General features: G+C 46.0%; 1 protein-coding gene and 1 long non-coding RNA gene across 5 annotated transcripts in view; one reads left to right on the forward strand and one right to left on the reverse strand.

Moving 5' to 3' along the window:
• Positions 1-1,504: 1,504 nt before the first annotated feature.
• Positions 1,505-12,549, reverse strand: LOC132658601 (uncharacterized). Its single transcript, XR_009598458.1, has 2 exons — positions 11,656-12,549; positions 1,505-5,059 (listed from the first exon to the last, which is right to left on the reverse strand). It is a non-coding gene; the product is annotated as an uncharacterized LOC132658601 (long non-coding RNA).
• Positions 2,305-21,875, forward strand: part of LCMT1 (leucine carboxyl methyltransferase 1) — a 67,399-nt gene continuing 47,828 nt past the window's right edge. For 2 of the 4 annotated variants that reach the window (XM_042239972.2, XM_012104285.5), the window contains exon 1: positions 2,305-11,737. Coding sequence is in view for 2 of the 4 variants with exons in the window: in XM_012104285.5 (XP_011959675.3) it covers positions 11,517-11,737 (221 nt within the window). In the remaining 2 variants the exon portion in view is untranslated. The remainder of the gene's footprint in view (positions 11,738-21,875) is intronic. The other 2 variants (XM_004020850.5, XM_042239971.1) reach the window with 2 other exon arrangements.

Here is a 21,875-nt window from a genome sequence, read left to right on the forward strand (position 1 = left end):
AAAGATGAGGTGGACAGCAATTTATGAGCCACATTTACCTACAGCACAGGGGAAGACACCACATATCATGCAGGGCCACACAGGGGGTTGCGCTTGGGAACAGAATGAACAAGCCGGGGCTTGGAAAGCAGACTTTGTAATACCAAAGAATAGGAATGAGCCCTGGTTCCTGCCTATTTGAATAATTTAGCGGGCTGAACAGAACTGAAGTCTGCTACTTGGGAATGAGCAGGTACTGTGTCTGGTTCCTATGATAAGAAGGATAATATGGCTAGGGGAACTTTACCTGTGGGAGAAGAGGGAGTGGTCAATTGCATTTAAGCCCTTTGGGGCCCTCTCAACTTTACTAGATGTTAGAACAGCTCTCAATGTTGAATCTTGGGGCTTCCCTGGCAGTCCAGTGGTTATGTCTCTGAGCTTCTACAGGAGGGGGCATGGGTTCGATCACTGGTCAGGGAGCTAAGATCCTGTATGCTGTGAGAGTGAGTGAGTGAGTGAAAGTTGTTCAGTTGTGTCCGACTCTTTGTGACCTCATGGGCTGTATAGTCCCTGGGATTCTCCAGGCCAGAATACTGGAGTGGGTAGCCTTTCCCTTCTCCAGGGGATCTTCCCAACCCAGGGATCGAACCCAGGTCTCCCACAATGCAGGTGGATTCTTTACCAGCTGAGCCACAAGGGAAGCCCTGTATGCTGTGAGGTACAGCAAAAAGAAGAAAAAACAATAGAACTCTAATTGCAGGCCTCATGCCACAAGAAGTTATTAAAAAGTAATTGAGTTCAATAATGTCTCAGGATAAAAAATAAACATAACCATCAATGGTATTTCTAGGTACTAGCAATGAACATGTGGATGCCAAAAATTACATTTACAATCACTAATTAAAATAATCAAGTGTAAATCTAACAAAGTATGTCCACGACTTGTATACTGAAAACTCTACAACACTGATAAAATAAATCAAAGGTCTAAATAAATGCAGAGATATGCCCATGGTCATGAATTTGAAGACAAACCATAGTAAAATGTCAATTCTCCCCAAATTGATAGATTTAATGTAATTCCTATCAAAACCCAGTATGCCTTTTTTCCTAGACATAGACAAGTTTAATCCAAAATTTTATGGAAAGATAAGGGAACTAGAATAGCCAAAACAACTTTGAAAAAGTAATGAAATGGGGGCAGTCAGTTCACTGTTTTAAAACTTATTATTAATGTATATCTACAGTAACCAGGACTGTGTAGTATTTGCAGAGACATAGATACATGGATCAATGAACACAGAACCCTGAAATAGTCCCACACAAATATGCTGAACTAATTTTTGAGAAAGGTGCGAAAGTAGTTCAAAGGAGGAAAGATAGACTTTTCAATAGGCTACAGCTATGACATTACAGGCCAAAAACTTGGAATACTGGGCCAGTGAAGAATGAATATAATGGTTTCATTGACGGTCTATCAGGTGGTGATGGGTAGGGAGAAATAATGCACACTCCGCTCAGGATGAAAGCTCCAAGTGCTGGATAACGGTTTATTTCATCTTTCTGAATTCAGCTTCTTCTGATTGATTAGCGTCACAGGTTCTGGTGATGTTCCCATAAGCTCCCACACTGCAAAGCCAGGTCACCCGCAACTGAGCACACAGTCCTCCAGACTCCATGGGCCGTTCCAATAAACATCATTCTCAGGTGATATGAGATAGCAGGATGGCTCTCGGTAGCTCCAAAGGTACAGCCTCCTGCGTTTAAGTCTGCCGGAAAAGAGAGCTTTTTCTAGGTTTTGCGACTCCCATCCAACTCCTGGGATTCATTCTGACTGTACCAACCTGGTCACCACCACGACTTCACACACACACACTTGAAATGTAGCTAGGGTGATTTTGTGTGACTGGCGCGGAGTAGGCGCTGAATAAATATTTGCTGAGTTGCTGAATAAGACTGAGCCCCAACTCACTGTTAACACTGACACTTGTTTCTGGCTGGATACTCTGTCCTTCACACAACGCTGAGGATCCTGCCAGCTCTTCCGCCTTGAGTTAATTACAGTTATAAAATTCCCTGACTAGCTGTGGGAACGAGGTGGCCTTCCAAAGCAGCGAAGACTACACTTCCCAGAGAGCATTGCGGTGCTCTCTTGCGTCAATTTCAGTTTACTTTCTCCCCTCAGGGAATTTCCGGGTTGTGTGGGCGGGGCCAAAGGAGTGATCCAATGGGCATCTCCTCAGGCTGAGGGGTGGGAAATTGTCCAATGAGCATCTCCATAGAGGGGCCAATCAGCGGGAAGCTGGGGCAGCCGCGGGTGGCGTCACTGAACTGCGCCAGCTGAGCCTGGTGGAGCCCAGCCCCTCTCTCCTGCTTTCTCTCCCGCTCACTCTTTCCTCAGGCGTCCGTCGATTCGGTTTCCATGTCTCCGGTGGACGCACCACCCCGAAACCTCCACACCCATGGCTGCTAGCCTGAGGAGGCCCTCTTTCACCGCCTGTTCTTCCCCTACCGACACGGACGACGAGGGCGTGCGGGGCACTTGCGAAGATGCTTCTATATGCAAGAGGTGCCTTGCTCGGCGCGGGGTTAGGGGCCAGCGTTCCGGGGGTCTGGGGCCTAGGTCGGGGGTGCGGGCTGTGTCTAAGGAATACACTTTTACGCCAGAAGGCGTCGGTCAACTCGTGTGACATCTGTGAAATGCTCAGAGCAGGAATTCACCTACTTAACTTTTAATTGTCCAACTTTTGCCGTTTGCCAGGCACGGTACCAGCCTGGGGTTATTGTGCCTGGGACATGGCGCCGAACCAGGCAAACATGGGCTTGGCCTTGTCGGAGCCACATTTTTGTTGGAAACACGTGAAGCAAGTAATAACTGCAGTTTTGATGGGTTATGAGAAGTGCAGGTCCTCCCTCTTTCATAGGTTACGTTTCACTGGGACTTGTCATGATCCCCATTCTGCACCTGAAACTCAGGCCAGTTAATGGGAGAGATGACCTGTCCAGGGCCACTTAATATTTGCGTGCAGAGCCAATATTTTCCAGAGCTGTTACCTGTGTGTTATAGGAGTCTACACTTTTAGGGGTGTGGTGAGAGCTGTGTGGGGGTCGCTGTGAGCAGAGGTATGTGTCAAGTACCTGAAAGCATGAAAAAGAAAACATGAGGCTTGAGTGTATGCTACTCTTTCATTCAGTCAGCAAAAATTGTTGAGAGCTTACTTTGTGTCAGGCTTTTCCTTTTGGTTGATAGGTATTCAGTGATTGAGAACAAAAGATGAGCAAGATTGACATGGTGTCTGAACTCACCTGCCTGCTTGGGAAAGGCAGGAAGCAAGTAATTACTCAGGAAGTAGCATAATTACAATTTTGTGTTGTGTGCTGAAAAGTACAGTGCACCATTAGAGTTTGTAATTTAGTTGATAATGTTTGAGCTGGGAACAGAAGATCTGAAAAAAAAAGAGAGAATAAGCATGTAGGAGGGTGTTCAGGCAGAGCAAAGAAGGTTCATGGACTGTTAGAGGAACTGAATAAATGCTTTGGAAGCTGGGGCCCTGTAGGGACTGAGTCCAGAAAACCAAAGTTTTGGGTTAGGGCTGGCGCTTTGTGTAGGTTCTTGGAGACCAAGCATAGTGATGGAGAACACTGACTCTGGAGCCAGACTGTCAGGCTGCTCCCGGCTGTGGAAACTTGGGCAGGCTTCTAAACTACTCTCTGTCTCAATCTCCTGATCTATAAAGTGGGGATGAAATGATATTCAGTCATCTGTTAAGTAAAGATGAAATGATATTCAGTATTAGTAAAGCACTTAAAACAGTGTCTGGCATGTACTAGGTGTTAGTGGTGGTTGATTACATAAATAAATACATTCATAAGTATTAAAGGCGTGAAGGCAGTTCTTGGTGGAATTTGTGAACTTAAATTTGTAACTTATACCCAACTTATTTCTTGTCCAGCTTTTGGTTGCTGTTGACTACATCCGTGGCACTGTTGAATTAAGAGCAGTTTTTCTCATATTGGCTGCTGTTTGCTAAGAAAATCAGAAGTATCTTCCGAATTATCAGAGGAAAATAAAATACTTTTCAAGAGCAGGTTAGGGTTGCTGCTGCTGCTGAGTCGCTTCAGTTGTGTCCGACTCTGTGCGACCCCATAGAGGTTTACTTAATATCAGTTGGTAATGATTGGCTTATTTAATATTTGTTGGTGACATTTGTGGCCAACTTGCTTGCTCGTGTGTGTGCTAAGTCACTTCACTTGTGTCCGACTCGTTGTGACCCCAATTCTGTAGCCCACCAGGCTCCTCCATTCCTGGGATTCTCCAGGCAAGAATACTGGAGTGGGTTGCCATGCCCTTCTCCAGGGGATCTTCCCGACCCAGGGGTTGAACCCGTGTCTCTTAGGTCTCCTGCATTGACAGGGGGGTTCTTTACAACTAGCACTACCTGGGAAGTCTGGCCAACTTGCTTACTTAAAGCTAATTAGCTACTATATATAAAAGAGATAACTAAGAAGAACGTACTTTATAGCATGGGAAACTCTACTCAGTACTCCATAATGACCTCTATGGGAAAGGAATCTAAAAAAGAGTGGATATATGTCTGTGTATAACTGGTTCACTTTGCTGTAACAGCAGAAACTAATGCAACATTATAAATCAACCATATTCCAATAAAAATGATTTTAAAAAGAAGCAAATCAGCTATAAAATAGTTCAGACACAAAAAATACAGGGAAATAGTGTAACCAGAGCATATCTTTCCTAGGCTCTCTCTTGGATAGTTTTATAATCTCAGCTCTTCTCTGCTTCGGTTTTTAGTGCCCTCAGCCATCTCTCAACATCGTAGAGAAAGTTTGGGTTTGGAACTGCAGAGAATCTAAGGCAGTGGTTCCCAGCCTGAACTGCACACTAGCATAGCCTGTGAAGCTTTTAAAAGATATGCAGTTACTCGGGCCCAGTTCTGGATCCACTGAATTAGAACCTTCTGGGATGGGTCTTGGGTCTATAAAAACCAGACCTGTTTGCCATCTGGATGCATTCCTTCAGAGCCTTTTTTTGGGGGGGGTGCACCAGGTTTTCTCTCATCTGGAAAAAAAAACATGCAATGAGATGGTGAGAATCCATAAGTTAATGTTTTAAAAATGCTTTGCAGGATTCAAGGGCTTTCAAAGTCTGTGATACTGTGACCTGCCTCTTCCCGGTAACGTTTGGAACCCATAAGTCTTGACACAGATTCATCTTGTTAAATAGGGATTCCTTGTGTGAATTGTGGGCACATTATTGTGTTTCTGCCTCAGTTTCCTTATCTTGAAAATGAGGTAGTAATAGTCACTGGCCTTTTGGATGGGAGGATTAAGGATTAAATGAGATCATGCAGAGGTTGGCACAGGATCTGGCATGAAGAAAAGCCTAAAGTAAATTCTTATTGCTAGTTTTAATTTGCCTCCAGTCTGAATGTTATTTGTTTGAAGTTACTGAAATAGCTCTGGGTTCGACTGGTTCCTGCCACCCTGAGTTATAGCTGTAAGATCCCTAAAATAATGTTCAAAGAGCCAGTTAGCTCCCCAGGGCTCCTGCTGCTCTGCTGTTTCTTTCTTTCTTTTTTTTTAAAATTAATTAATTTGTCTGCACTGGGTCTTAATTGTGGCATGCCGGATCTTTCATTGCAGCATGCAGGCTCTTGATTGCAGTGCACAGATTCTCTAGTTGTGGCTTGTGGGCTTTGTTGCTGTGTGGAATGTGGGATCTTAGTTCCCCAACCAGGGATCAAACCATTAGTTCCTCTGCATTGGAAGGTGGATTCTTAACCACTGGTCCACCAGGGAAGTCCCTGTTGTTTTTGTTTTAATTTGCTCTCTTCTTTGGTACAGGGCCCTTCCTGGTGTTAGAGAGCTGTTGTGAGGATTAAATGTGGAGTGCCTCCAGCAGTGCTTGGTACATAGTAGGTGTTCAAAATTGGTAGTCGTTGCCATGAGCAGCATCCCATTGTCCTCAGTCTTCATCATCGTCACTACCACAGACTCTGTCCCTCTTACAGTCCAATAGTTAGAGCTCTTGTGATCAGGTATACTAGGTTTCTGTCTAAGAATCCCGTCTGATTCAACAGCTATCTATAAAGCACTTAGCATTCTTGCTAACTTACCCCCACTCCCCATTCCTCCTCTCCTATCGCCCACTTCGCCCCGTGCCCCTCAGTCAGTTTCCCACTCTTGTTTACCTTTGACCCCCAGCCCCCTCCTGCAGCCCTCACTGAGTCCTTTGAAATTACTACTCTGATCACCAGCCGCCTCTATTTCCTTAGCCTCTCTTTAGTCATTCCCTCCCTCTCTTTGCGCTGACCCTGGCCCTTCCCCGAGAGCATCGTTTACTTGAAGCAAAGTCACACCTCTGTTTTCTCATACCCCGACTGCCCTAGCATGCGTGCGTGCTTAGTCGATTCAGTTGTATGTGACTCTCTGCAACCCTATGGACTATGGCCTGCCAGGCTCCTCTGTCAATGGGATCTTCCAGGCAGGAATACTGGAGTGGGTTGTCATTTCCTTCTCCAGGGTCCTAGCATTAGGACGGTCAAAATTTGTGTCCTTACTGCCCTTTGTCTCCTCCCCTCATTTCTTTGAGACCCATGTCCCCGCATCCTCTCCTCCGTATTACTGTTTTCTATCTGTTTGCTGGTTACTCACCTAATTCATTGACGACCTGGGCACCTGGCCCACAAGCCTTCCTCTGCCTCAGTTCGTGCCATCATCCTAGTTGACTTTCCAGTGTGTGTGTGCAGGACCCACCCTGTAGGCGGGGCACTTGCTTTCTTGAGCACCTTGCCTGCAGTGATACCTCTGCTCATTCGCCTCTATTACCATTCCTGCCATAACCCCTGGATTTCCAGGTGCTGTGTATACCACCTCACAGATGAACAGTGCAGCACCCTTCAACCCCAGTCTCTTTTCAGCATGCTTGATCAGTTATTTCTGCTCTGCCTTCAAAACCCTGGGACGTCCATGGTTTTCTCCAGCCTTTAGATGCTTCCCTATAGGGGAAGCTTCCCTATAGTCAGCATCTGACTGACTCCTGCCTGTCAGTTGGGCTCAGAGTTCATAGTCCATTCCCTGGTACTTCTCTTGGCAGTGCCTTTATCTCCCTTGCCCTTCATCTTAGTAAACCTCACACCCTGGATTGAACCAGATTCTCCATTTCCAGCTTGAATACTGATGGTAGAAATTACACAACAGGGCAACTTGGCCTTGTGTGGATTCGTGTCAGCCAGCCTCATCTGCACCCTTACAGAGCTGACTCATTCATTCCAGTATGATGCTTTGGCTAGCTCCCTTTCCCACTTTCCAGAGACTTAAATCAGACATTTTTCACTTTCCTCCAGCTTTTGATTTACTCCGCCTTCCCTTCATCCTCAAGATAACCAGGGTGATGCCAGGGTATTGTGTCATAGAAACTGGAAGCCTTCAGATTGGCACTCAGTTAACTTCCCTCCTAGAAACTTTACCATCCTTTCCTACTGTGAGAGTTGTCAGTGTCCTCTAGCAGAGACCATTAGAAATATATCTAATTTAGTTAAACAGGGTTTTTTTTTTTTTTCTTTTGAGTATAGCTGCTTTTAGAATCACTGCAGATGGTGACTGCAGCCATAAAATATAAAGATGCTTACTCCTTGGAAGAAAAGTTATGACCAACCTAGATAGCATGTTAAAATGCAGAGACATTACTTTGCCAACAAAGGTCCATTGGCCAAGGCTATGGTTTTTCCAGTGGTCATGTATGGATGTGAGAGTTGGACTATAAAGAAAGCTGAGCGCCGAAGAATTGATGCTTTTGAACTGTGGTGTTGGAGAAGACTCTTGCAAGGAGATCCAACCAGTCCATACTAAAGCAGATCAGTCCTGGGTGTTCATTGGAAGGACTGATGTTGAAGCTTAAACTTCAGTACTTTAGCCACCTGATGCAAAGAGCTGACTCACTGGAAAAGACCCTGATGCTGGGAAGGGTTGAAGGCAGGAGGAGAAGGGGACGACAGAGGATGAGATGGCTGGATGGCATCACCAACTCGATGGACATGAGTTTAAGTGAACTCCGGGAGTTGATGATGGACAGGGAGGGCTGGTGTGCTGTGGTTCATGGGGTCGCAAAGAGCCAGACACAACTGAGCAACTGAATTGAACTGAACTGATAGCTGCTTTAGGGGCTTCCCAGATGGTTCAGTGGTAAACAACCTCCCTGCAATGCAGGAGACGCAGGTAGACTTGGGTTTGATCCCTACGTCGGGAAGATCCTCTGGAGGAGAAATTGGCAACCACTCCAGTATTGTTGCTGGGAAAATCCCATGGACAGAGGAGCCTGGCGCGCTACAGTCCCAGGGGTTGCAGGGTTGGACACAGCTACATGCACGCACATAGTAGCTTTACGCTGGTGTGTTAGTTTCTGCTGTTCCACGTAGTGACTCAGACATATGTATATGTGCATCCCTTCTTTTTTGGATTTCCTTCCTATTTAGATCCCACAGAGCCCTGAGTAGAGTTCCCTGTGCTGTACGGTGGGTTCTCATTATTTGTCTGTTTTACGCTTAGTGGTGTCTATATGCCGGTCTCCTGATTCATCCCTCCCCCTCTTCCTGCCTTGAGGTCCATATGGCCGTTCTCTGCATTTGTATCTGTTTCTGCTTTGCATATAGGTTCATCTGTACTATTTTCTAGATTCCCAATATATTCATTAGTATATGGTATTTATTTTTCTCTTTCTGACTTCACTGTGTATGACAGTCTCTAGGTCCATCCACATCTCTGCAAATGGCACAATTTTGTTCCTTTTTATGGTAAACGGATTTAATGACTCATTCTCGTGAGAGAGTGCTCACCTCATGGGGAGCTTTGGGGTCTCTCCATAAGGGGTGTTAGAAAGAACTTACAGGATTTAGGCTTTGGTTGGATAATTCAGTGGGGGTGTTTCAAGGAAGCAGGGATTTGCCCAGGATTGGGTGCTCACAAGAGGCAGAGACAGCTGTGATTTCGTAGGTAGCTTAGTCTTTTCGAGGAGGTGTGACAGACTTCCCTAGTGGTGCAGTGGATAAGAGTCCACCTGCCAATATAAGGGACATGGGTTTGATCACTGGTCCGGGAAGATCCTGCATGCTGCGGAACAAGTAAGCCTGAGCGCCACAACCGCTGAAGGCTGCGCACATAGAGCCCACGCTGTGCAACAAGAGAAGCCGCTGCGATGAGAAGCCCGAGCACCACATCAGAGTAGCCCCTGTTCACCGCAGCTAGAGGAAGCCTGTGCAAAGCAATGAAGACCTAGCACAGCCTGAAGTAAACTCCAAAAAAAAGATAATTAAGATAAATTACAAAATTTATGTAAAAAGGATGGAGGCGGCATGACTAGAGTCAGACACGCTGTGGTTAATAAAGAAGCCACAGTCACTCAACGTCAGCTGGGGGGAGAGGAGTATTTGGGACCCTGTAGCGGGCCTTGGTTTTGTCTGAAGGAGTCCTAGTTTTGTCTCCCTTCATCACTGTTTTAGTGTGACCTTATGCAGGTCATCTTGTGAGATTGTTTCTGTCCAGCCAGAGGACAGCGTGGCCTCCGTGAGCACCAGGCAAGCATCTAACAGCAGTGAAGCCTGGCTCGTGGCGCCAGGCCTGCTTCTGGGGGTTAGCACCACTTTTCTTTATTTTCATCGGGGAGGAGTTGAGTCTTAGAAAGATAGGTGTTGGCCAGGCAGAAGATAATGAGACGTCGAAGAGCATAGAGATTGAAGCTCTTGAGATCGGAGTGTTAGGGGACCTTGACCTCTGGTGGGGGCTAGGTAGAAAGAATTCTGGGGAGGTTGTCAGAGAACAAAGCAGGAAAGTTCCTGAGGGTTTTAAAGTGGGGGAACTGACATGCTTTGAGTTTGTGTTTTAGAAAAATCCCCAGGGGCTTCCTTGGTGGTCCACTGGTTAAGAATGCTTGCCAGTGCAGGAGACACGAGCTCGATCCCTGCTTCAGGAGGATCTCCCATGCTGTGGGGCAGCTAGCCCTGTGAGCTGCAGCTACCGAGTCCACATTCTAGATCCCGTGAAGAGAAGCCACTGCAACAAGAAGCCGGCTTGCTGCAACTCAAGAAAGCCTGGGTACAGCCTTGAAGACCTACCCCAGTCAAAGCTAAATACAAATTTAAAAAGTCCCCAGCAGCTGTTGGGGAGACAGACTGGCAACGGATGGAAAGTCTGTTTCGTTTTCTTCCTGTTGGCTGTAGCCCTTGCTCACCTGACCTGGCGCAGAACGTCCTTATTGTTTTGCCCGCTTCTAGTCTGGCCACCTCCCCTGTCCCAAGTGTTTATGCTGTGGCCAGGGTGATTTTTCAGACTCACAAATGTTACCCTGTCACTTTGTTACTTGAACCTTCTTGATTCTCAATCCGCCACAAGGTAAAACGTGACACTCGGTGGTAGGACACACCTCACCTTTCCTAATCAAATCACACTGCTCCAGATCTATTCCTGCCAACCAGAAATCTCTGTTTGGTTGTCTCAGAATGACCTCGGGCTTCCGGTAGCTCAGCTGGTAAAAAATCTGCCTACAGTGCCGGAGACCTGGGTTCGATCCCTCGGTTGGGAAGATCCCCTGGAGAAGGGAATGGCTACCCACTCCAGTATTCTGGCCTGGAGAATTCCATGCACAGAGGAGCTTGGCAGGTTACAGTCCTGGGGGGGTCTCAAAGAGTCGGACACAACCAAGCAACTTTCACTTTCAGAATGACCTCAAATTCAGTATTTCCGAGACTGCACTCTAGATCATCTTCCCCAATTTTCTGAAGAGCCATCCCTCCCCCACCCCCTGCCCCCAAGTCAGTGGATGGTGCCCCTTTCCACTTGGCTCACGAGTGAAAAAGATTGGAGTCATCATGGAACTGCCCTTTCACTTACCTTCTCTGCAATCAATTACTCAGACCTTAGAATGTACCTGGAAAATATTTCTGGAATCTGTTTCCTTCCCTCCACCTCCACGGCTGCTGTCTCAGTCCACACTCAGGTCATCCGTGATCTGAGCCAGGGCGCTAATCTAATCTGCCAGCTGAGCTCCCCAGTGGTGCTTCCCTCCCCAAATCCAGTTCTCACACCGAAGCCAGAGGTTTGGGAAAGGTGCCCGGGCCCATGTCACTCCCTGTTTTAATGGCTTTTTATTGCTGGAGCAGGTAATGGCAACCCACTCCAGTATTCTTGCCTGGAAAATTCCACGGACCAACGATCCTGGCGGGCCTCGGCTCACGGGGTTGCAAAGAGTCGGACACGACTGAGCGCGCACACGCTATTGCTGTTAGAGAAATAGCGAAGTTCCTCACATGGTCCACCCGGCCCTGCCTGCTGCACCCTGCTTCTCCAGTTTTGCTTCCCCTAACTCTTGCCCTTCTCTCCACCTCCCTCTCAGTTCCTCCAGCATGCCCTGTGCCTGCCTTCCCTGGGGCCTTTCAGTAGGCCAGCCCCTCCCGAAATGCTTTCTCCCTCCCTCCCTTGTCTGATCAGCTCCACGTCATCCCTCAGACTAATTTCTCCACCTGATGTTCTTTATTGAGACCCTGCTCGGTTTACGGAGGCCCTGTGGTAGTGACGATGTAGCAGTGAATGAAGCAGGCACAAGCGGTGCTCTTATGGGGCATGTAATGGGGGAAGCAGCCAGGAAACAAACCAGCAACATACCTGGCACCTGCACTGGTGGGCGCTGCTGCAGGAGTGTTGGAGGGAGTTGCCCCGTGAGCTGGGCACCAGTCCCACCAAGAAGGTCAGTACTGGGGAGGAAGTGAGCCCAAGGATGGACAGCTGGAGAAGCAGTGTCCCAGGCGGAGGGTACGAAGGCCTTGGAGAAGGAGCTAGCCCAGCTGGTCCAGAAGTAGACCCAGGTGAAAGAGGAGGAGAGGAGCTCTTGTGGGGACCCAGCTTTCAGTGTCAGCGAGATGGGAGCCGCCGAGGAGGGTCTTGGGGTGGAACAGGATCCTCTCAGCGTCTGTGTTGAGAACAGGCTGTAGGGGGCAGCATGGAGGCAGGGAGACGTGACCTCGGAATAGCTCAAGTCAGATGCTGGGGGCTTGGATGAGGATTGTAGTGGTAGAGATGCTGGGAATCCATGATTCTGGATACACTGAAGGCTGAGCTGATAGAGCGTATTGACGGATCAGATACATGGTAAGACTGAGGAGTCACAGATGGCACCGAGGCTTCTGGCTTGTGTCAGATATGACTTCTTCAAGGAGGCCTCTCGGGCACCTGCAGACAATATATAGCCCCTGTTCCGTGTTCTTGTGACACTCTGTGTGTCTCCTTGGTGGGGATCAGCCCAGGTGTAGTTCAGACATGTTGTTTAATGTTTGTCTCTCCTCAGAATGAAAACAAAGCAGGGACCTGTCTACTTTAGTGCCCTTCACAGTATAGACACATAGCAAGCATGTGTTGGATGGTTAAAGTGATTAATGCTCAGCCACTGAGTCGGGTCCGACTCTTTTCCTCACAAGGCTCCTCTCTCCATGGGATTTCCCCAGGCAAGAGTACTGGAGTGAGTTGCCATTTCCTTCCCTAGAAAATGATTAGACCTGAATACAAGTGCTCAAGATGATACTTCCTAATGAGGTCTTAGAATTCTGGTGTTCTGCTTTGCTGGTTTTCAGCAGTCTGTTTGTGTTAGAAACCAGACCAGGGCCTGTAAGGCTGAAATTCTGTTGTGCAAATTGTAGAAGTTCATCTGATTTCTCAACTGAATCAAAAAATCCACTCCCACCCCCACCCCCCCCCCCCCCCCCCACCACTGTCATGAAAGCAGGTCACAAGATCACCTCTTAGGAAAGCCGGTGTTTTCCTGAGGGCCCTGGCCTGACCAGCCTACTGATTGCATCTTTACATAGCTGTACCCCAGAGAGCAGGGCCCAGCTTCTGATCTGAAATATTTTGAAGGCAAATGCCAAGCTGCTTTCCTATTTTTAATTTGCATTTCTAAAATCACAAGTGAGACTGAGCATTGTCTGTCTGCTCACACTCGTGGATATTTATAGTGAGAATCCGCTCTCCTATGTCACTGCCCTACTGGGTTGTTGTCTTTTTTGGTTTGGTTATTTGTATTTTTATTACTGATTTGTAAGGGCCTTTTGTATCTGCAGTAGTGATCCATTGCTTCACTATTTGTTGCAGTGTTTTCTTTCAAGCTGTTGCTTGTCTTTCAGTGTAGCTTGTGCTGTCCATTCATAATACAGAAATGGTGACTCTTCAGGTTGTAGTCTTGACAGTGTAACTTTATGGCTTGTGGCTTTTGGGTAAAGCTTTGAAAGGCCATTCTCAATCCTTATGGCGTTTTCTTTCTTCACTTCTGTGGCTTTGGCTTTATGGTTAGATCATTCATCTATCTTTATTATTTTGTACATCATAAGATGGCAGTTTTAACTTATTTTTTTCAAAGCTTATTTATCTGGCTTCCCTGAGTCTTCCTTGCTGTGCATGGGCTTTCTCTAGTTGTGGGCGAGCGGGGGGTACTCTCTAGCTGCGGTGCTCAGGCGTCTCATTACAGTGGCTTCTGTTGTCATGGAGCATGGACTCGGGCATGAGGGCTTCAGTAGTTGCTGCATGTGGGTTCAGTAGTTGTGGCTTGTAGGCGCTAGGCACTTGGGCTCAGTAGTTTTGGCACCTGGACTTAGTTGCCCCACAGCATGTGGGATCTTCCCAGACCAGGGATTGAACCAGTGTCCCCTGCATTGCAAGGCGGATTCTTAACTACTAGACTACCAGGGAAGCCCTTACCTTAATTTTGTTTGCGATTATTAGCCAGTTGTCCCTACACCATCTATTGAGTAGTCTGTATTTTCCCCGTTGATTCGAAATGTCCTTTGTATCATATACCAAATTCTTATATATATTTTAATGCAGTAATGCTGAGCTGATGGTTTTGAACTGTGGTGTTGGAAAAGACTCTTGAGAGTCCCTTGGACTGCAAGGAGATTCAACCAGTCCATTCTGAAGGAGATCAGTCCTGGGTGTTCATTGGAAGGACTGATGCTGAAGCTGAAACTCCAGTACTTTGACCACCTCATGCGAAGAGTTGACTCATTGGAAAAGACCCTGATGCTGGGAGGAATTGGGGGCAGGAGGAGAAGGGGATGACAGAGGATGAGATGGCTGGATGGCATCACCAACTTGATGGACGTGAGTTTGAGTGAACTCTGGGAGTTGGTGATGGACTGGGAGGCCTGGTGTGCTGCAGTTCATGGGGTTGTGAAGAGTCGGACACGACTGAGCGACTGGACTGAACTAACTGAATGCGTATGTCATTCTTGTAGCTGAAAATTTTTTTTTTTCATTTTTATGTCTGAAAACTGAGTAACAAAATTACTCAGTTGTGAATTGATTCAGAGCTTCCATAGCTTGCTTCACAGGGGAAGGGTAGATTTATAGCAGGGTTATCAGAATTTTTTAAGTCCATTTGAGCAGCTGTGGTCTAGGAAGAAGGAAAACGAAGGAATGCTAGCAAGAGACACATTTTGTGTCTAAAAACTGCCCCTTTTCATCAGGAAAGCAGTAGCTTTGGGGGAAGGCCTCCCCTGTAGACCTCCATGTGCTTCTCATCAGCTAAGGTTAGCACACACGGCTCTGCTCCTGGGTGCAGGAAAGTGTGTGCCTAATGGGGCAGATTGCTGCCTCGAGCCAGAGCGGGGTCCTCTTAGGCAAGGGCCGAGTGCGCGCCGCAGAGGGAACTTGGAGGATGTGCTACACCCTCCGTCTTTTTCCCCTCGAGAGTTTCCTCAGATAGTCCTGTTTTTTAAAGACCGTTTTTTATAGCTTTATTTACTTTTGGCTGTGCTGGGTGTCTGTTGCTATGCAGGCTTTTCCCTAGTTGTGGTGCACGGCTTCTCACAGTCGTGGATTCTCTTGTTGCTGAGCCTGGGCCCTAGAGCCCAGGTTCGGTAGTTGTGGCACACAGGCTTAGTTGCTGTGCAGCATGTGGGATCTTTCCAGATCAGGGCTCAAACCCGCATCTCCTGCATTGGCAGGCAGATTCTTTACCACTGAACAACCAGGGAAAGCGCCCTCAGATGTTGTTAGAAGGGTGGCAAGGAGAGGGAGATACTTTATACAGAGTAAGATATTCAGTTTGATGAGTGTTGGCAGTTGCATATATCTGTGCACTGCCACCTGAAATAAGATATAAAATACATCTGAGACTCCAGAAAGTTCCCTTGTATCTCTAGTTCGTCTCTTTACCAACTAGAGATGGTTGGTAACCCTGCAACCATTTTTCTGATTTGGGCTCTCACAGGTTTTCCAATTCTAAAATGTTACATAAATGGAATCATATGCATTCTTTTTGTGTCTTCTTTCACTCAAGATGATCTTTGAGATTCATCCATGTTGTGCACATTGTCAAAGATAAAGCTGGATGCCAGTTAAAGTGGTAAGGTCAGATATTTTAATAAGTAATAACTATTGCAACAGGGAAAAGAATCCAGCATGAACTGAATTCAACTCTGATTTGTATAGAGGGTATCCTAAGGGGAGAATGAGGGAGGAAGCAGGGGAACGAGCCAGGAGTCAGGAGAATCAGAGAAAAATTATAGAAAGTGTGAAAAGGGGGGTTAGTCCATGTGAAACCATCTGGATTTGCTAACTGGGAGACAGCAAGGCTCTATCTTCAGGTGTTGCGTGGAACAAACAGTAAATTCTTCTTGAGTTTTCTCAGGTTGACACCCTAAGGGGGATTGGAGACATCCTTAGGGGTGTGGCCTTGAGCTGTTAGAAACTATGCTTTTCCTCAGGTCTTTATATTGTAGGCCAATATCGAGGTCTAGTCCAGGAGGGCTCAGTGGAGCCTGGCTAGAGTTTGGTCAGTGAGAGGATCTTTGTCAGTGTAAAATGGCTTGCTCCTTTGTGTGTTGTGTGAACACACCATGATTTATTCCTCCATTCAGCCGATGATGAACATTTGCGTTGTCTCTGGTTTTTAGCCATTCTGAATAGACTGCAATGAACGTTCTTATATAAGCCTTAATTTCTCTTGGATCCAAGAGTAGAATTGGTTAGTCATAGGGTGAGTATGCATTTAACTGCAGACTAATTTCCAAAGTGGTTTATCAGATTATACTTCCCACCAGCAATGTGTCAAAGCTCCGGTTGCTCCATATCCTCATTTAACATTCGTCAGTGGGTGTGCAATAGCATCTCATTATGGCCTTCAATGGCATTTCCTTGGTGACAGATGTATACTTATTGGCTACTCCTCATCTTCATTTGTGAATTACCTATTAAAGCCCTTGCCTATTTTCACTGATGATGACAATGTTGATTTTGACTTGCTCAGTTCAGTTCAGTCACTCAGTCCTGTCCGACTCTTTGTGACCCCATGAATTGCAGCACGCCAGGCCTCCCTGTCTATCACCAACTCCTGGAGTTCACTCAAACTCATGTCCATTGAGCCATCCATCCATGGATGTCATCCAGCCATCTCATCCTCTGTCGTCCCCTTCTCCTCCTGCCCCCAATCCCTCCCAGCATCAAAGTCTTTTCCAATGAGTCAGCTCTTCATATGAGGTGGCCAAAGTACTGGAGTTTCAGCTTCAGCCTCATTGCTTCCAAAGAATACCCAGAGCTGATCTCCTTTAGAATGGACTGGTTGGATCTCCTTGCAGTCCAAGGGACTCTCAAAAGCAACAATGTTCAAAAGCATCAATTCTTCGGCGCTCAGCTTTCTTCACAGTCCAACTCTCACAGCCATACATGACCACAGGAAAAACCATAGCCTTGACTAGACAGACCTTAGTCGGCAAAGTAAGGTCTCTGCTTTTCAATATGCTGTCTAGGTTGGTTATAACTTTCCTTCCAAGGAGTAAGTGTCTTTTAATTTCATGGCTGCAATCACCATCTGCAGTGATTTTGGAACCCCCCAAAATAAAGTCTGACACTGTTTCCACTGTTTCCTCATCTATTTGCCATGAAATGATGGCACCAGATACCATGATCTTCGTTTTCTGAGTGTTGAGCTTTAAGCCAATTTTTTCACTCTCCACTTTCACTTTCATCAAGAGGCTTTTTAGCTCCTCTTCATTTTCTGCCATAAGGGTGGTGTCATCTGCATATCTGAGGTTATTGATATTTCTCCCGGCAATCTTGATTCCATCTTGTGCTTCTTCCAGCCCAGCGTTTCTCATGATATACTCTGCATATAAGTTAAATAAGCAGGGTGACAGTATACAGCCTTGATGTACTCCTTTTCCTATTTGGAACCAGTCTGTCCCATGTCCAGTTCTAACTGTTGCCTCTTGACCTACATATAGGTTTCTCAAGAGGCAGGTCAAGTGGTCTGGTATTCCCATCTCTTTCAGAATTTTCCACAGTTTATTGTGATCCACACAGTCAAAGGCTTTGGCATAGTCAATAAAGCAGAAATAGATGTTTTTCTGGAACTTTCTTGCTTTTTCCATGATCCAGCGGATGTTGACAATTTGATCTCTGGTTCCTCTGCCTTTTCTAAAACCAGCTTGAACATCTGGAAGTTCACGGTTCACGTATTGCTGAAGCCTGGCTTGGAGAATTTTGAGCATTACTCTACTAGCGTGTGAGATGAGTGCATTTGTGCGGTAGTTTGAGCATTTATGCTGAGACCACACTGTTTTGATTACTTCAGCTTTATCAGTTCAGTCGCTCAGTCGTGTCCGACTCTTTGCGACCCCATGAATTACAGCACGCCAGGCCTCCCTGTTCATCACCATCTCCCGGAGTTCACTCAGACTCACGTCCATCGAGTCAGTGATGCCATCCAGCCATCTCATCCTCTGTCGTCCCCTTCTCCTCCTGCCCCCAATCCCTCCCAGCATCAGAGTCTTTTCCAATGAGTCAACTCTTTGCATGAGGTGGCCAAAGTACTGGAGTTTCAGCTTTAGCATCATTCCTTCCAAAGAAATCCCAGGGTTGATCTTCAGAATGGACTGGTTGGATCTCCTTGCAGTCCACAGGACTCTCAAGAGTCTTCTCCAACACCACAGTTCAAAAGCATCAATTCTTTGGCGCTCAGCCTTCTTCACAGTCCAACTCTCGCATCCATACATGACCACAGGAAAAACCATAGCCTTTACTAGCCGGACCTTAGTCGGCAAAGTAATGTCTCTGCTTTTGAATATGCTATCTAGGTTGGTCATAACTTTTCTTCCAAGGAGTAAGCGTCTTTTAATTTCATGGCTGCAGTCACCATCTGCAGTGATTTTGGAGCTTTATAGTGGGTCTTAAAATTAAGTAGTATTAAGCAGTTTTAGTTCTCCAACTTCATTCTTCTTTTGAAGATTTGTTTGGGTTATTTTAGATCCTTTGTGTTTCCATTGTAGAATCAATTGTTTCTTTAAAAAAAAAAAAAAAAAGATGGCTAGGGTTTTGACTGGGAGTGAGTTAGAAACTTAGCATTATTCAGGTCCATGGCATCCTGTAACTATGTTCTGTGTTATATTAATTACATTTTCTGGTTTTTTTTTTTTTGGTTGTTGTTAAAAAGTCAGATGTGGGACATTACACCAAGGGGGCTGACTTGATTCTCCTACTTATTTCACTCTCTGTGAATGTAGGTTCCTTTTCTGTTTTGTTTACACTTTGCCCACTATTCAGTGACTTCTTGCAAGCAAGACGGTAGATTATATATCATATTACTCCTTGTAAAGTAATTAGATGTTACATGAAGCCAAGAGGCCATGCCAGTAGTCTTTGGGAGGAAACTATCTTGTGAGCTCCTTAGTTATTCAGACCAAGTTTTTCAGGTGATTGATCCCTTAAGGTCTGCTGATCTACTCAGGCAAGCAATAAGCTTTCCAGAGTTCCCAAGAAGGAAGCGAATCCAGACTCTGTTTAGGTACAGAGTCTGTTGCCCTCAAGACTTTGCTTCCTGTCTTCCATTTATAAACCAAGAATGAAACCAACAGGAAATAGAAACCAAAAACTGCAACTAAAAGATGTAAAAGAACAACAATAAATTTAAAAATTAGAGCAGTACCTTAAAGACCACAGGGCTTCCCTGGTGGCTCTGACAGTAAAAAATCTGCCTGCAAGGCAGGAGACCTGGGTTGGATCCCTGGATTGGGAAGATCCTCTGGAGAAGGGACTGGCTACCCATTCCAGTATTCTGCCTGGGGAATTCCATGGACAGAGGAGCTTGTTGGGCTACAGTCCATGGGGTTGCAAAGAGCTGGACACAACTGAGCGACTCTTTCACTTAAAGACCACAAGCAGTGTACAGTTAAAATCCCTAACTGAAGAGTTTGGGTTTTTTTAAGCATGAGCCACCTGTTCTTGCTTGGCCCTGTAATAAACCTTTCTCTGCTTAAAAAAAAAAAAAGAAAAATCCCAAACTTGAAAAAATTTTTAAAGCAATATTTTAAATTATTTTTGTATTTTTTGGCTGTGCCGGGTCTTAGTTGCGGCACAAGGGATCTATTTTTTTAGTTGTGGCATCAGAACTCTTAGTCAGGAAATGTGGGATCTAGTTCTCTGACCAGGGATCGAACCTGGGTCCCCTGCATTGGGAGTGCAGAGTCCTAGCCACTGGACCAGGAGGAAAGTCCCCCAAACTTGAAAATTAATGCTGAGAATACTCATCGATTTTTTTTTTGCAATTGCATATATATGGAATTACATATCTACATATGCATCTATGGGCTTCCCTTGTGGCTTAGCTGGTAAAGAATCTGCCTGCAATGTGGGAGACCTGGGTTTGATTTCTGGATTGGGAAGATCTCCCTGAGAAGGGAATGGCTACCCACTCCAGTATTCTGGCCTGGAGAATTCCATGGACTGTGTAGTCCATGGGGTCGCAAAGAGTCAAACACAACTGAGCAGCTTGCACATACATGCTGCTGCTACTGCTGCTAAGTCGCTTCAGTCGTGTCCGACTCTGTGCAGCCCCATAGACGGCAGCCCACCAGGCTCCCCCGTCCCTGGGATTCTCCAGGCAAGAACACTGGAGTCGGTTGCCATTTCCTTCTCCAGTGCATGAAAGTGAAAAGTGAAAGTGAAGTCGCTCAGTCGTGTCCGACTCTTAGCAACCCCATGGACTGCAGCCTACCAGGCTCCTCCATCCATAGGATTTTCCAGGCAAGAGTACTGGAGTGGGGTGCCATTGCCTTCTCTGTTCACACATACATATACATCTATAATTAGTTAAACAACACACACACACACACACACACACACGTGCGCCACAAATAAGTGCCATTTAAGCACCTGAAACGGTGGGTGGGCGTGCATGCTCAGCTGCTTCAGTTGTGTGCAACTCTTTGCACCCCTATGGACTGTAGCCCTCCAGGTCCTCTGTCCTTGGGATTCTCCAGGTGAGAATACTGGAGTGAGTTGCCACACCCTCCTCCAGGAATCTTCCTGACCCTGAGATTGAACTTGAAATTCCTGTGTTTCCTGCCTTGCAGGCAGATTCTTTACTAGTGAGCCGCTGGGGAAGCCCTGAAATGTTGGGGGTGGGGTCTGAGTCCACGTGGGTAAGTAGGTTTGTAAAGTAGTCAGATTAATTTCCCTGAAGGTTCCACAGCTTGAACAAACTACTTAGGGTTGTTTTGAGGGTGCTATGTGTTTCTATTTGTCAGGCATTTGAGTAGTGCCTGGCACGCAGTAAGCTCATGGTGAGTCTGTAGAAGTGAAACAAACCAGCCGCTGCCTTGTTCCTGCTAGTCTGAGACAGCAGGGAGGGTACCTTCCCATTCCCTGAATCCTCAGATGAAGAAATCCCTGTTGGAGGGCGTTTCACAACTTTCCATGAATTTTCCAGTATTGCAGTCGACACTCATGCGAATAGGACAGAATCAATAAATGTTTCTTTAATGAATAGGTGGTTGGGCCAGATCAGTGTTTCCCACGGGAGGAATGTGAGATGGTTTTAGGCGGGACAGGGATAGATGTTTTAAATGTTAATAGTTAGGTATTTGTTACAGTGTGTGTTAGAAGGAAATATTAGGTAGCACGTCAGAGCTGAGTACTAAGAAAATTGAGTTTATTTAAAGACATACTACTTTGGGGAGAGGGTGTAGGGGAGGGAAGGATTGAGAGTTTGGGGTTAGCAGGTACAAGCTATTATATATAGGATTGGTAAGCAATAAGGTCCTACTGTATAGCCCAGGGAACTGTATTTAGTATCCGGTGATAAAGTATAATGGACAAGATTATGAAAACGAATATATCAATAGATACATGTATAGCTGAGTCACTTTGCTGTACAAGAGAAATTAACATAACATTGTAAATCAGCTATACTTCAGTAAAATCAATTTTTGAAAAAGACATATTTCTGTGACTAGGTGATACGTGAGTGTCATAAACATTTTGAAAGCAGTAGTGGATTGAATGAAGATTGAGTGACTCTTTCAGGTCTTTCCAAATCTGAGATTTTCGACTCTTCGATTCTGAGTTTGCAACATGAAATCATGACATTCAGATGGAAGGGATGTTTTCTGAGTTTGGGAAATGAGTGCGATTGTGTCTGTGACAGCTAGGTGCACAGCACCAGGGAGATCCCCGCTGTCAACATTTCACTACCTACTTTATATGTCTTATGCATCCATTCTAACAAACTTAGGGATGTCCTGGCCGTGTAATCTTGTAGCCTATCTTGTCGACCTGATACTGTAAGTCCAGGTTCAGTGGTCTTATAAAAAAAAAAATCTTTGTGTTCATTCCTAATTATTTCCTAAGGATAAAATCCCTGTAAGTGGGACTGTCGGCCGTTGTGTTCACACGTAACTGGCGTTGTGTACCTGTTGCCACAGTGCCTTGAAGCATGACTGCCAGTTACCAGTTTGGGCAGTGGTGCCCCAGGGGCCTCTTCTCATCCCTCTCCAAAGCCAGGTTCTACTGAAAACGAGTTTTATTTCAGGTTTGATAGGAGCACTGCTGCTCTCTGGTTT

Source organism: Ovis aries, chromosome 24, assembly GCF_016772045.2.
Source record: "Ovis aries strain OAR_USU_Benz2616 breed Rambouillet chromosome 24, ARS-UI_Ramb_v3.0, whole genome shotgun sequence".
Classification (NCBI taxonomy): domain Eukaryota; kingdom Metazoa; phylum Chordata; class Mammalia; order Artiodactyla; family Bovidae; genus Ovis; species Ovis aries.